Source organism: Mirounga angustirostris, unplaced genomic scaffold (genome assembly GCF_029215605.1).
Source record: "Mirounga angustirostris isolate CCGP_5_RB_7025 unplaced genomic scaffold, mMirAng1.0.hap1 SCAF_5, whole genome shotgun sequence".
Lineage (NCBI taxonomy): Eukaryota > Metazoa > Chordata > Mammalia > Carnivora > Phocidae > Mirounga > Mirounga angustirostris.
The window spans coordinates 7957740-7972703 of record NW_026991713.1 but is presented as its reverse complement, the minus strand read 5'-3'; the positions used below and the strand labels follow the sequence as shown (position 1 = coordinate 7972703).

General features: G+C 38.5%; 3 protein-coding genes across 6 annotated transcripts in view; 1 reads left to right on the top strand and 2 right to left on the bottom strand.

Moving 5' to 3' along the window:
• Positions 1-14964, top strand: part of XPNPEP3 (X-prolyl aminopeptidase 3) — a 77386-nt gene that overhangs the window by 4317 nt on the left and 58105 nt on the right. The window contains exons 2-4 of one of the 4 annotated variants that reach the window (XM_064590568.1): positions 12926-13079; positions 13456-13572; positions 14458-14605. Coding sequence is in view for 1 of the 4 variants with exons in the window: in XM_045872465.3 (XP_045728421.1) it covers positions 13456-13572 (117 nt within the window). In the remaining 3 variants the exon portion in view is untranslated. Of the gene's footprint in view, positions 1-12925; positions 13080-13455; positions 13573-14011; positions 14606-14964 lie in introns of those variants that run through there. The other 3 variants (XM_064590569.1, XM_045872465.3, XM_045872466.3) reach the window with 3 other exon arrangements.
• The window catches only part of ST13 (ST13 Hsp70 interacting protein), a 55419-nt gene that overhangs the window by 35052 nt on the left and 5403 nt on the right, over positions 1-14964 (bottom strand). The window lies entirely within an intron of this gene.
• On the bottom strand, positions 1221-7719 carry DNAJB7 (DnaJ heat shock protein family (Hsp40) member B7). Its single transcript, XM_054506797.2, has one exon. The coding sequence runs from the start codon at positions 3367-3369 to the stop codon at positions 2440-2442; it is 930 nt and encodes a 309-aa protein (XP_054362772.1). The 5' UTR covers positions 3370-7719; the 3' UTR covers positions 1221-2439.

Below are 14964 nucleotides of genomic sequence, written 5' to 3'. Positions count from 1 at the left end.
GAGATAACAGATTAGCGATCTATTGATCATATTATTCTAAAAAAAAAAATTTAATGGCGAGGAATATGCAGAATGCAAGTCAATCCAAGAAATTCTTTTCAGTCGATAAATTCAGGAATCTCAAATGTAGCACATCCAAAACTTAACACCTACATTCCTATTTCAGATAATGGCATATCCCTTCTCTCAGTTGCTAAAGCGAAAAACCTTGACTCCTATCATACCCAGTATGCAGCCTGTCAGTAAATTCTGCTTGGCCCTGCCTTTAGACTATATCCAGAATGTGATCACTCTTCACCACCCCTACTTCTACCACTCTGGACCAAGCTATTACAGTGTCTTGTCTGGATTCTAGCAGCAGCCTGATTTCCCTGCTTCTACACCTGCTTACTTTGAGTCTTTTCTTAATGACAACAGCCAGGGGGGCCTGCATGGCTCAGTGGGTTGAGTATCCAATTCTTGATCTTGGCTCAGGTCATGATGTCAAGGTCGTGAGATAGAGTCCTATGTCAGACTCTTCACTTGGCAGGGAGTCAGCTTGAGACTCCCTCTCCCTCTGCCCACCCTACTAAAATAAATCATTTAAAACAAACAAACAAAAAACGATAACAGCCAGAGTGGGCCTGTTTGAATATTATCAGATTATGACACTCTTCTGCTCAGAGCCTCAGTGGCTTCCTGTCCCACCTATAATAACAGAGTCCATACTGTGATCTCGCAGTCCCTGCATAATCTGACCTCCTGTTACGTTTCTAACTTCATCTGCTTGTTCTCTTAATTGTTCACAATGAACTCCTCTGTGAGCCTCGGACACACCTTACACATCTAGCCTTAGAGACATTTCACTTGCTGTTCCTTCTGGAATACTCTTTCACCTCATATCCACATGGTTAACTCCTTTACTTTCTTTACATCTTTACTCAGATGTTAACCATCATTTTTCTCTGGCTACCTTAACTACAATTTCAACCCTTGTATTCCAAAACTTCTGTCCCCTTTTATTTTGTTTTCTTTAGCACCCATGACTAACATTATATTTTACTTAGTATTTGTTTATTGTCTTTGCCCAGTTTGTAAGCTCTGTGACAGCTAAGATTTTTGGTGTTCGTTCATTACTGTATCCCAAGTACCTGACAAATAGTAGGTACTCAAAAAATACCATTGAATGAATGAATGAATAAAAATCATAGGCTGAAAAGTAATATATTTTGAAAATAAAATAATTAGAAGAAGCTAAGAAGTAATTATGTTGAAATTAAATTCATTTAAAATAAGCAAATGTCTGCATTTAGCTAAGACCATTTGCTCAATGTCTGATGTATCTGTAACTAATTTTTCTTCCATCATAACCCTAAATTATATTGGCTAAAGTTGGTGTTTTAGAGTAATGTCTTTGTAGATCCTGTGTACATAGAATATAGTAAAAAAGAAAATAGAAAATTTCCTGTCTGGAGTGATTCACTGTAGGCATACCATACATGAAATAGCCACATTGCTCTGAGAAATCCAGGATAAGTCTAGTTTTCTTTTTTAATTGTGGTAAAATACACATAACATAAAATTTACCATGTTAATCATTTTTAAATATACTTTGTGAAACAGATTTCTAGAACTTCTTCATTTTGGAATCTAAAAGTAGACCCATTAACACCTCTCCCTCCCTTGTCCTGGTAACCACAATTCTATTTTGTTTTTATCAATTTCTTATCTCATGTGAGTAGAATCATAAGGATTCGTCTTTATGACTGGCTTATTTCATTTATCATAATGTTTCAGAGTTTACCCATGTAGCATGTAACAGGATTTCCTTTTTAAGGCTGATAATATTTCACCATATGTATGTTTATTCATCCATTGATTGGTATTTGGGTTGCTTCTACCTCTTGGCTATTGTGAATAAGTTCTGTAAACATGGGGGTGCAAATATAATTCTGGCTATTTTTAACTTAAAATATTTTATGCTTTAATTTTTATTTATAATGTATTTATGTGTCAAATGCTCTGCCTCTATTGGAAAAATTTCATTTCATGAATAATCATATAGTCTAAACCTGTGTATCTTAATAAGTTTTTAGCTCTTAATGCTATACACATTTCAGAAGTTTGCACAGTAGTTTCAAATAGATAAAAGGAATGAAATAGATCATAAGCTCTGCTAAAGAAAAACTCTATGATTTGTAAATGTTTAGCTCAAAAAAAAGTAAAATGGTATTTGCTGTTTTCCAAATTCTTAACATCACTGTCGCCACAAACTCATCTTTTTCTGACATACCTAATCCAAACAACCTTTGACCAAATGTCCACAATGCTGCTAAACGTGTTAAAACATAATCTTAGTATAGTATTAAACAAATGTTATCTACAGAACTCTGATTAACCAAAACACACAAAGAGTCATGTTCAATTGTTATATGAACATAATGTGTCTGAAGAGTCAATTTAATGATTCCTTTTGGTTGACTTCTTCTGCACCTCTTTACGCTTCTTTTTTTTTCTCTTACCACCTTCTTTGAATCCTGCTGAGAAAATAGAGGGATTCCAGTTGCTGGTGACCCAAGGTATATCTTGCTCATCATTATCCACAAAAGTATATTGAGTTACATGTTTGGGGCTGTAGGACTTTGGTGAATAATTGCTGAATAACTTTCTTCTCCAACTGCATTCTTCTGCAAAGCCCTCTTCATCTGCCAAACCATTTATAAGGAAGGACTTCAACTCATCATCATCGTCAACTTCTTCTCTTTCTTGATCATTCTCAGTAATTCTCTGTGTATTTGTATTTCTGCTATTACCAATCTTACCTAAAGCTGTAACAGATATGTAGTTGTTCATCCCACTATCATCAAATGCCAGGGAGGAGGATGAATTAAGGCCCTCGTGGCCCAGTGAACCATATGGTGTATATCCTGTATCATATGAAGAGAATCTTTCAAAAACCGGGTATTTACTGGAGGTTCCAAAAAAGGATCTTGTACCTCTGCTTCCATGGGAGCTTTTTGGACTATTTAAAAGGTCCTCAAGTGAGTCTTCAAAGAAATGAAATGAAAATGGGTCCCTTTCACCAAAAATTTCTCTAAAGACATCATCTGGCTTACGGAATGTGAAGCCATATTCAAAAGAATCATCAAAATGACTGCTGCCTCTACCATTTAATCCTTCTTGGCCATATTTATCATAAATGTCCCGTTTTTCATTATTTGATAATACCTCATATGCCTCAGCTACTTCTTTGAATTTTCTCTCAGCTTCTTCTTTATTTTCTGGATTTTTATCAGGGTGCCATTTAAGTGCCACTTTATGATAAGCCTTTTTAATATCCTCAGGTGAAGCATATCTCTGCACTCCTAGAACTTCATAGTAATCCACCATGTTTTAACAGATTGTTGAAAAGGGGTTTTATGGGTCTGAGTAGTGAGAACCGTAGTTTCCTCTCAGCTCAAGCTCTCCTGGCGGTGGTGGTAGAGGCAGTAACCGCAAATAGGCACATTTTTACATTGAAGACAATGTTAGACACTGCTAGGAGACATTAGGACACTGATTATGTGGCAAGTAGAGTTACAAGCTTATGTCAGAGAGGTTTGCATTATGGTGTCATTCTGGGGTTGGGATAGGGACTAGACCTTCCAAATAGAGCTAGTCTAGAGTCATACCAGACCATCCTCTGGACTGTTTCTCCTATATTCTCCTGGAAGCTTCAAACAATGCCTCATAAACTAGTGGGACCTGTTGTTGATGTCCACAGCATGCCCCTTGCATAATATGACCTCTAGGCTACTGAGCCTTAATAACTTATTTCCCAGTTCGGTGTCTCGTTTTGAAAAATGAAATCGTGAACTACATGGAAAAGTATTCAAGTAGATGACATTTTTGTTTATTTGCGACAAGAGGCAATTCAATAGGAAATACAACTCGATTACAGTATAATAAGGACTGATGGGGGAAGCCCTGGATGTTAAGCAATCATGAGAGACACCTAGCGCAGACTTGGGGTGTTTCAGGGAAGGCTTCCTGAAGTAGCATAATACACAAGCTTTCTGCATGCCAGTATTGAATGATTTGAGATGACAGTGTCTACCCACTTCCAAGTTTACTACTTTAAAACATGTAGTTAGGGGCACCTGGGTGGCTCAGTTGGTTAAGCCACTGCCTTCGGCTCAGGTCATAATCCTGGAGTCCCGGGATCGAGTCCCTCATCGGGCTCCCTGCTCGGCGGGGAGCCTGCTTCTCCCTCTGACCCTCCCCCCTCTCATGTGCTTTCTCTCTCTCATTCTCTCTTTCTCAAATAAATAAATAAATAAAATCTTTAAAAAAAAATAAAACATGTAGTTAAAGATTTTGAAACTTATATGCTTACTTGTTCAGTATATAATTATTGAGTGCCTACTTTGTGTGAGACAGTTTTAACCACTGATGTTAATAGTATTAAACAAGAAATTCTGATTTTCATGGTTTACATTATAACGGAATATAAATAATAAAAAAGAAAACAAAATAATGTGATATGTGCTCCCCCTCAAAAAAAAAAACAAAAAACGGTAGTGTGATTGGGGCAGAGAGCTACTTCAGATTGGTTTTCAGTTCTCTACAGTATACCTGTCTACATGTATGTATGAATGGCATACACATGATGCCACTGAAAATAATAATAATGATAATATTGAACATTATTTGAGCACCATCTTTAGGTCAAATACTATACCAAGTGACTTACACACAGTATCTCGTGTAATTGTTAATAGCATTCCAGGAAAATAAATATTTTGTGCCCATAAGAAACCTGAGGTTCTTAAAGATAAATTTGTCTAAGGCTACCTAGCTTATTAGTGAAAAATCTGATATTTGAACTTGAATCTATCTGATTCTAAATTCTATATTGCACTTCCTGGACCAGGATTTAAGAGTTCAGGTTTTAGACATTCTACAAATATGTATTAAGAACCCGTAATACAGATAGGAGTTAGAAAACAGAAAATTCCGCTCTCGAGGAATTTATATAAGAAACACTGAAAAACTAACTTCAATAGAGTGTTAAGATATTACACAAGGATTTGCTTCTAATTATTCTCCCTCCCTTGATTTCTCACCCGTTCTAGCTGCTGTGCCATTATCTCTGATCTCTTGGCAATTGAACTTCTCAAAATTATTGTCTCTGCTTGATGTTTCTGCTTTCTTCCATCCTATTTTGTTGGCACACTCCAATCTGGCTTCTAAGACTACTCAGTCTTAACGGAGATGTAATTGACATATATGTTTAAGGTGTACAATATAATGATTTGATATATGTATACATTGTAAAATGATTACCAAAAAAAGTTTAGTTATCATCCATTACTTCACACAGTTACATTTTTTTTTCTTGTGATAAGAACTTTTTTTTCAAGTAAACTCTGTGCCCAAAACGTGGGGCTTGAACTCACGACCCTGAGATCAAGAGTCTCATGCTCTACTGATGGAGCCAGCCAGGTACCCCATTTTTCTTGTGATGAGAACTTTGAAGATCTTCGTTTTTTAGCAATTTTCAAATATGCAATGAAGACTCGTTAGCTATGGTCACTATGTTGTACATTACATCCCCCAGAACTTTATAACTGGAAGTTTGTACCTTTTGACCACCTTTACCCATTTTGGCTTCTATCTTTTATATTCTACTAAAACTGTTCTTGTCCAGGTCTCCAGTGACTTCTATGTTGCCAAATCCAGTAGATTTCCTTTTGGCCTCCTTGTATTTAGCAGCACTTGACACGGGTGAGCACTTCCCTCTATTAAGACACTTGTTTAACTTCCTAAATTTTATTCTCACACTAAAATGTAACTAAACTTGATCTACACAGTCTTGGTAGGTAATATCCAGTCCCACGGCTTTAGATACCACCTATGTGCTTATGAAATCTTAATTTATATATCTAGCCTGTTATTTTACCCCCTGAACTTCAGATTGACTATTTGTACTCTTTTGGAATATCCAATAAGTATCTCAGTCTTTGCCATTTCATTTAATGGTGTAATCATTGAAAGCCAATCGTTCAAGCCAAAAAACCTGAGACAAGCCAAAAAACCTGAGAATCATCTTAATTTCTTTCTTCTTTACTCTGCATCTAATCAAAAGGCAGACTGGTTGACTTTTGACCTTAAAAATATATCCCAATCTAATCACTGGGAAATAAAGTCAAATAACAAATAATCCCTGCCTTCCAAAAGTTTATAATAGACTGGCAAACTAATTAGGAATTATGTGCAGTGTCATAAGTATTAAAACAGAATTAAGCATGAGAGCATTGAGGAGGGGCATTTGCATCAGAATCAGCAAGGATGGGGAATTATAAGAGAAGGCATCCTAGAGTAAGTGATGTTTGAGCTCACAGAAGCAGGCAAAAGCCATTTTAGACAAGAAAACTATTTTCAAAGGTAAATACTGTTACAGTACAGACTAATTAGCTGGGGCTCTTCAAGTGTGGCTGCAGTATTGTTTTTTTGAGGATTATTAGGCAGAGGAATGGATAGGAGCCAGATGATGAAGGGTGCTAAGCTAGGGTTTAAAGTTCATTCTGAAAGATAGAAAATTCTAGATATACAGTGTTTGTTTGAGAAGCTGGAAAGTTAAGGATAGATCCTGAATTTAAACCTGAGTTGGCTGACAGTATCTTTGAGGACATTGAGGCAAAGGACTAGAGGGATACTTTGGAAATAGTATAGCTATAGAGGATGAATTAAAGAAGAAGGACAAGATCCAAGAAAGGTGGGCGCCTGGGTGGCTCAGTTGGTTAAGCGACTGCCTTCGGCTCAGGTCATGATCCTGGAGTCCCGGGATCGAGTCCCACATGGGGCTCCCTGCTCGGCAGGGTGTCTGCTTCTCCCTCAGACCCTCCCCCTCTCATGTGCTCTCTTTCTCATTCTCTCTCTCAAATAAATAAATAAATAAATAAAAGATCCAAGAAAGGCACACCAGTTTGGAGACATAGTAGTCCAGGTGAATTGAGGAGGGTCTATACTAAGGAAATGGCCCTACTTTGAATCGAATTGGATTTTAGAAATAGGACTCAACATTACCAGTTTTGCTACCAACTAATTATGTGACGTTTGGGCAAAAAATCCTGTTTACTTAAATGTAGGTAAAAGTATTGTTTATTTACATCTTTTAGACTTAAGCTTACTGTGCTAGAAGTGGTCCAAAATAGAAGGATTGGGTTTTCTAGTATTAGTTCATTTAAACATAAAAAGAGAGAGAATTGGTTAACTTTTTACATTCAGTTATTTTACTGCCAAACAATAGTGTAGACAATATAGTCCAATGGTTATGGGCTCTATAAATAGATTGTTCAAATCCTAGTTCTGTCTCAGTAATTCTTCATCTTGGGCAAGTTTCTTAACCTTCCTGTGTATCTTTTTTTCTCATCTTTAAATGGGCAGTATTATAGTAACATCTACCTCAAACATACATGGTACTATTTGTTTAAAGAAGGGGATACCAATAAATAGATGTGGTTTCAACAAAAAAGTGCTAATAGTGGTTGTCTCAAGGAAGGGGTACAGGGTAACTTGGGGAAAGGTGTGGGAGGAAGGCTTTTCCCTGTAAATCTCTTCTATATCTTTTTTTTTTTTTTTAAGATTTTATTTATTTATTTGACAGAGAGAGACACAGCGAGAGAGGGAACACAAGCAGGGGGAGTTAGAGAGGGAGAAGCAGGCTTCCTGCTGAGCGGGGAGCCCGATGCGGGGCTCGAACCCAGGACCCCCAGATCATGACCTGAGCCGAAGGCAGACGCTTAACGACTGAGCCACCCAGGCGCCCCTCTTCTATATCTTTTGAATGTTGATCCATATGAACATGTTACCAGTTCAAAAATTAGTTAAAAATTTAGAATTGTACTTACTTCACACAGCTATAAAGATTAAATAAGTTGGGGCGCCTGGGTGGCTCAGTTGGTTAAGCGACTGCCTTCGGCTCAGGTCATGATCCTGGAGTCCCGGGATCGAGTCCCGCATCGGGCTCCCTGCTCGGCGGGGAGTCTGCTTCTCCTTCTGACCCTCCCCCCTCTCATGTGCTCTCTCTCTCTCTCTCTCTCTCATTCTCTCTCTTTCAAATAAATCAATAAAATCTTAAAAAAAAAGATTAAATAAGTTAATACGTGTAGAGTACTTAGAATACTTTCTGCAATATAATAAACAGTAAATATTAGCTGTTACCATGATCATTATTATCAATGATGCTGGGATTTGGAAGTATTAAATACACTGTGCCTCTACTATTTGTTGTAATAAGGAAAAATGGAGCTTTATGCTATATTCTGTGAGCTTTGATTAGGACAAGAGTTTGTGGGGGTGCCTGGGTGGCTCAGTCAGTTAAGCGTCTGCCTTCGGCTCAGATCATGATCCCAGGGGCCTGAGATCGAGACCTGCGTCTGGTTCCCTGCTTAGCAGGGGAGTCTGCTTCTCCCTCTCCCTCTGCCCCTCCGCCTGCTGGTGTGTGCACTCCCTCTCTCTCTCAAATAAATAAAATCTTTTTTTAAAAAGTTTGCTTACAGGTGAAGAAAGCTCACATAGTTCTTTTTGTATTCCTTTTCTTCATAACACTCCAGCCCAGTCACTCCACCAGCACAGTCTTGTACATGGACAACCCAACCCATTATCATCTCCTTGTGCCTTCTGTACTTTCAAGAAACAGAAATATCAAGGATCAAATAACTAAAAACCAAAGTGGGCCAAAAGCTACTATGCGTTGGGGAAGGTCATTTCTGCAGGTGTTTGCAAGTAATACCGTAGGGAATCTGATGTTTGGTTGAGGCAGGGGTTGTTCTCAGGATCCCATTATGCTCTTAAAAATTATTGAGCATCCTCACATTCCCTCCTCCTCCGAACTAGAGCTTCCCTCAGTACAGAGAGAGCATTTTAGTGCAGTGTTTTCCAGTGGCAAGTTGTAATCTTAGTAGGTCATGGTATTAGTTTCCTGAGGTTGCCATAACAAATCACCACAAACATGGTGGCTTAAAATAATAGAATTCTCTCATAGCTCTGGAGGCCAGAGTTCTGAAATCAGGTGTCAGCAGGGCTGTATTCCTTCCAAAGGCTCTAGGAAAGAATCTGTTCTTTACCTCTTCAGCTTCTGGTGGCTGTAGGTGTTCTTTGGCTTGTGGCCGCATCACTCTAATCTCTGCCTCCATGGTCCCATTACTTCCTCCTCTTCTGTTTTCTCGTCTGTCTGAAATCTCTCTCTACATTTCTCTTATAAGAGCACTTGTCATTGAATTGAGGACCTACCCAGGTGGTAAAGAATGATCTCCTCATTTCAAAATCCTTAATTACATCTGCAAAGGTACCTTTTCCAAGTAAATTAACAGGTTCTGGGGATTAAGACGTGGACATATCTTTTGGGGGCCACCATTCAAGAAATTGCAGTAATAAAATCATTGTAGTGTACTGAGAAACTTTTTAATGGAATAGGGCAGACAAATATCAGTCATAGAAAGAATAATATTTAGTGAAATTTTTCTTAAAGATTTTATGTATGTATTTGAGAGAGAGAGAGAGTGCGGGGAGAAACAGAGGGAGAGGGACAAACAGACTCCGCGCCAAGCATGGAGCTCGACGCAGGGCTCTATCCCATGACCCCAAGATCACGACCTGAGCTGAAATCAAGAGTCAGACACTCAGCTGACTGAGCCACCCAGGCGCCCCTAGTGAAATTTTTATATATATCATATTTATATGTCTGTGTATACTAGGTTACCATGTAAAATATATTTCTTACTGTGGATCTTGGTTTTAAAAGGTTGAAATCCACTATCTACTATAACTGCATTATTTCACAGGTAAAGAAATAGTGTAAAGGAATTATGTAACATGTCAAGATCACATAGATCATAGAATTGGCACTTTTTTCTACTATACCATTGCTAGCTTTAACTCTTTGTCTTAGATTGCCTTTCAGAGTGCATACTTATTTCCTTCATTTGTCTCTAAACTCATCTTTTTTTACTTATTATGAAAATATCCAAATATCAAAATATATAATGGACTCCCATGTACCCATCACCCAGCTTCAACAGTTACCAACTCATGGCCAGTCTTTCATCCAAAACCCTTTTCATCCTCTCCCCAATCCACCCCACTCCTGTGTTATTTTGAGACAAATCCCATATTGTATCACTTCATCAGTAAATATTTCAGTTTATATCTCTAAAAGGTAAGGTTCTTCCTTTTTAACATAACCACAGGGGCGCCTCGGTGGCTCAGTCGGTTAAGCATCTGCCTTTGGCTCAGGTCATGATCCTGGGGTCCTGGGATCGAGCCCCACATGGGGCTTTCTGTTCAGTGGGGAGCCTGTTTCTCCCTCTCTGCAGCTCCCCCTGCTTGTATGCGCCCCCCCACTCACAAATAATTTTTAAAAATAACATAACCACAACACTATTATCACACCTTAAAGAAGTAAACATTACTTCCCAAATACCATCAAATATGCAATTATTATCCAGATTTCCAATTTTTTCATAAATGTAATAAACAGTATGAGTGGATACTTGTTTTACAATTTGTTGCTTGAATCTGGATCCATATAAGGTTCACATAATTGATAATAATTTTTAAGATTTTTTTTTTTTAAAGATTTTATTTATTTATTTGAGACAGAGGGAATGAGAGAGAGAGCACATGAGAGGGGGGAGGGTCAGAGGGAGAAGCAGGCTCCCCGCCGAGCAGGGAGCCCGATGCGGGACTCTATCCTGGGACTCCAGGATCATGACCCGAGCCGAAGGCAGTCGCTTAACCAACTGAGCCACCCAGGCGCCCAAGATTTTTTTTTTAATCTACAGATTCCTCCTTCCATCTCTTACCACCCCTACCTGCCATAAAATTTATGTGGAAGAAACAGAGTTGTTTGTCCTGTAGTGTTCCCACGTTAGGACTTTGTTGATTGTGTTCCTATGTTGTCCTCTAGCTAGTTCCTCCATCCTCTGTATTTCTGTAAATCACTTGCCTCATCTTTGTTAAGCTTTCAATGTATATAGACTGGGCATATTTCCTAATACGTATTCTGTACATTTTCTAAAGCTAGATTCCAGGAAATACTTGTTTTTCCTTTTTCTCATTTTTCACTGTTCTTAACTATTTTCTTTTTTTTTTTCTTTAAGATTTTATTTATTTATTTGAGAGAGAGAGAGAATGAGAGCACGAGAGGGAAGAGGGTCAGAGGGAGAAGCAGATCCCCCGCTGAGCCGGGAGCCTGATGTGGGACTCGACTTAACTATTTTCATACTGCCCAGAAACCTTTACCATTTTGTCTTTCTAATCATCCAAGAAGCTATAATTTTTTTCAGTAATCCTCTGTAAATTTAATTCAGAGTTAACATTTAAGACTCCTAACTCACCAAGTGTATACACCTCATTCATACTACATAGTCCCTACAAAAACCTTTAACTTGATCCAGACATCACATCCTCCTGTTGTAGCGATTGTATGTTCATGAGGAGATTGTATAGTACTGACTGTATTGTTGGGATCAACAGAGAACACCTACTGAGCAACAGGGTGGAGGGATAAGAGCAAAGATTTTGGAGTTTAATAAACCTAGGTTTTGGGGGGGCCTGGGTGGCTCAGTCAGTTAAGCATCTGCCTTCAGCTCAGGTCATGTTCCCCGGGTCCTGGGATCAAGCCCCGCATAGGGCTCCCTGCTCAGTGGGGAGTCTGCTTCTCCTCAGCCCCTCCCACTGCTGGTGCGCACTCTGTCCCTCTCTCAAATAAATAAAATCTAAAATAAAAACAACCAGGGCACCTGGGTGGCTCAGATGGTTTAACGTCTGCCTTCGGCTCAGGTCATGATCTCAGGGTCCTGGGATCGAGTCCCGCATCGGGCTCTCTGCTCCTTGGGAGCCTGCTTCTCCCTCTGCCTCTCTCTCTCTGTCTCTAATGAATAAATAAAATTAAAAAAAAAATTTTTTTTTTAAATAAAATAAAATAAAATAAAAACAACCAAAAAAACCCTAGGTTTGAATTCCAGCTTCCCCAGTAATGTGTAACATGGCACAAATTACTTCTTTGAATCCAGTTCCTTGTTTGTAAAAAAGCCATGATGATGGCAGTTAAAATCCTAATTCTGTAATTTGGTATACAAACAAAGCCTTTCACTGTCTGATCCTTACCTTTCTAATCTTTTCATCTTCCTCCAGCAACACTGACCTGAAACTCTTCCCCCCCCCACACACACACAGTGCCTTCTATGCCTTCCCTTTCATAATCTCATTCATAACACCTTCCAGACCCATTTCTCTTTCAATTGACTGATTTTTTAAAAAAGATTTTATCTTTAAGTAATCTCTACACCCAACATGGGGCTCTTACTTAAAACCCAGAGATCAAGTCGCATGCTCTCCCAACTAAGCCAGCCAGATGCCCTTCACTTGAGTAATTCTTACTCAGAGTAGGCATCCCCTGCTTCTACAGTCCCACACCAACACCTTTTGTGTGCTTCTCTGTGTTCCCCAGAGCACTGTGTGCCTATCTTTGTCTTTGTACCCATCCCGCAACATTGTATTAGTCTCTATGCTCTCAAAAAAACCTTGTGAATGAATCCACCATGGTGTTCACCATGTAGTGTTATAGTGTCGTTTTGTTTTACCTCCAGTAGACTGTATATTCTTTAAAGACCACAGCAAAGACCTCCTTATGTCTTTTTCTAGCATGTGTTCCAGTCGCATGTTTAAATCTTGTTGAATGAATGCTAATAACAGTGTTTGTTGTATACCATGATTAAGCATTTTTCAGACATGATTTAATCTAGCTCTAACATTTCCAAGGTTAAATGAGATAGCATGTGCATATTTTCTCATACTTCACATATTCTCAATAAGAATGTTAATTCTCTTTTTCTGAATTTTATTTTTTTTATTTTTTATTTTTATTTTTTTAAAGATTTTACTTATTTATTTGACACAGAGAGAGACAGCAAGAGAGGAAACACAAGCAGGGGCAGTGGGAGAGGGAGAAGCAGGCTTCCTGCCGAGCAGGGAGCCTGATGCGGGGCTCGATCCCAGGACCCTGGGACCATGACCTGAGCCGAAGGCAGACGCCCAACGACTGAGCCACCCAGGTGCCCCTCTTTTTCTGAATTATAGGACACAGCTTCACACTACCTCTGTGAAATACCCTCACTCCTTCCTTGCTTTTGTTTGTTGCCTTCCTTCTGTTCCCATAGCTCCTTATTCATACCGTAGTCATACTCTATGTGTATGTACCTCTGTTATACTGCAGTAGACTGAGGTTGCTAAGGGTAAAAATTATCTCATTTTTGTATTCCTAGGGCCCAACACAGGCCCTGACTGGCACAGAGGAAGGGCCATAAAAATATTGAAGGAGATCCTAACTTGCATTTTTCTAGAGCATCTGTCTGCTGGAGATAGATCAATGTATACATACTGTGAGGACTTTCTGCATAATTGTTCCATTTCACTTTATTTTTCCTTCAGGATGCTTGTCATGTTCTCAGCGAAGGTACTCCCTCCAGCCCATCCCAGAGAGGAGAATTCCAAACCGATACTTAGGCCAGCCCAGCCCCTTTACACACCCACACCTCCTCAGACCAGGTAAGCCCTTTTAACTATAATAACTCTCTCTCTCTTTAGATGCTTTACTTAGAACTGTGCTATCCAATAGAATTTTTTTGATGATGTAAGTGTTCTAGATCTGTGCTGCCCAATACAGTAGCCACCAGCCACAAGTGATTATTGCATACTTACAATGTTGCTAGTACAACTGAAGAACTTAATGTTTTATTTTATTTTATTTTTTTAGGTAACTGAATTTTAAACTTAAAAAGGTACATGTGGCTAATGGTACTGTGTTGATGGCACTATCTAGAGCAATAAATACAATAAGCCTTACAATTCAGAATTATCAATGAAAAGTATGTATTTCAGGATATTTTAAAAGAAAAGTTACATTACTTTCTAAGACATAGTTGCTAGGTCAGTCAAACGATTGAATCCCTGTAAACTGCTATGTTAAAGACATTTTAGAAAACATGTTTTTCTTGGGGCACCCAGCTGGCTCAGTCAGTGGAGCATTAGACTCATGATGTCAGGGTTGTGAGTTCAAGCCCCGTGTTGGGCATGGAGCCTACTTAAAAAAAAGAAACATGTTTTTCTTGAGAGTACTAAATGCTCACTTCATTTAACAAAAATATTGCTAGGTAGATTACATTAGATTTCCAGATTTGATTTTCACAACTTTGAGAGGTGATAACAATGATAAAGAGCAGTTAAGGGGTGAACTGTGGTAAATGAATACCATTCCAAACAGGTAGATAGGGCAAAACCAAATGCTTTATAGAAAAAGCAGTCAGATTTTCAAGGGAAATTAATTGTTGCTTCTGCCATGGGAAGTTAAATCTGTATTTATTATGTAAGTATATAGACTAATAATCTAAATTGCCTTTAGAAATATGTTACTCTTTCACTATCTCCACTCAGTGAATGATACCAGTATGTCTCTCAGTGAGGGCTTCCTTTTGCTGATTCTTCATCAGACTGGAATTCCTGCTGGGAAATCGGCTGAGACTCAGGAAATGCAGCTCACCACTGAAATACACAAGAAATCAGAGTTTTTCAAAGCTGTAAGGTAAGCTTACTAGCATTCCAGTTAGTATTAATTTAAGTATTTCTCTAACCTATCAACCTACCTATAACCTCATTAAAAAAAAAAAAAAGTTGAATTGACATTGAATTTTACCAGCTTTGAAAATTATTGATTTCTCGTGGTGAGATATTTTTACATGATGAGCTGCATTTTCTAGGCCTTGAAACTAGTAACCATATTGTCAAGATGATAGCCTCTATCTAAACTGTTTTCTATGTGTGTTATGTGCATAACTGTATAAAAAATGCTTGTAAATAAATATACATGATACATATTCATAAAGGTATTATGCTCATATCAGCTATGGGGGGGAAAGAGATGTCTGTCTTAATTTTTACTCT

What these genes read in the sequence shown, in the direction of transcription:
- DNAJB7 (XM_054506797.2), bottom strand. Translation starts at nt 3,369, where the DNA reads ATGGTGGATTACTATGAAGTTCTAGGAGTGCAGAGATATGCTTCACCT.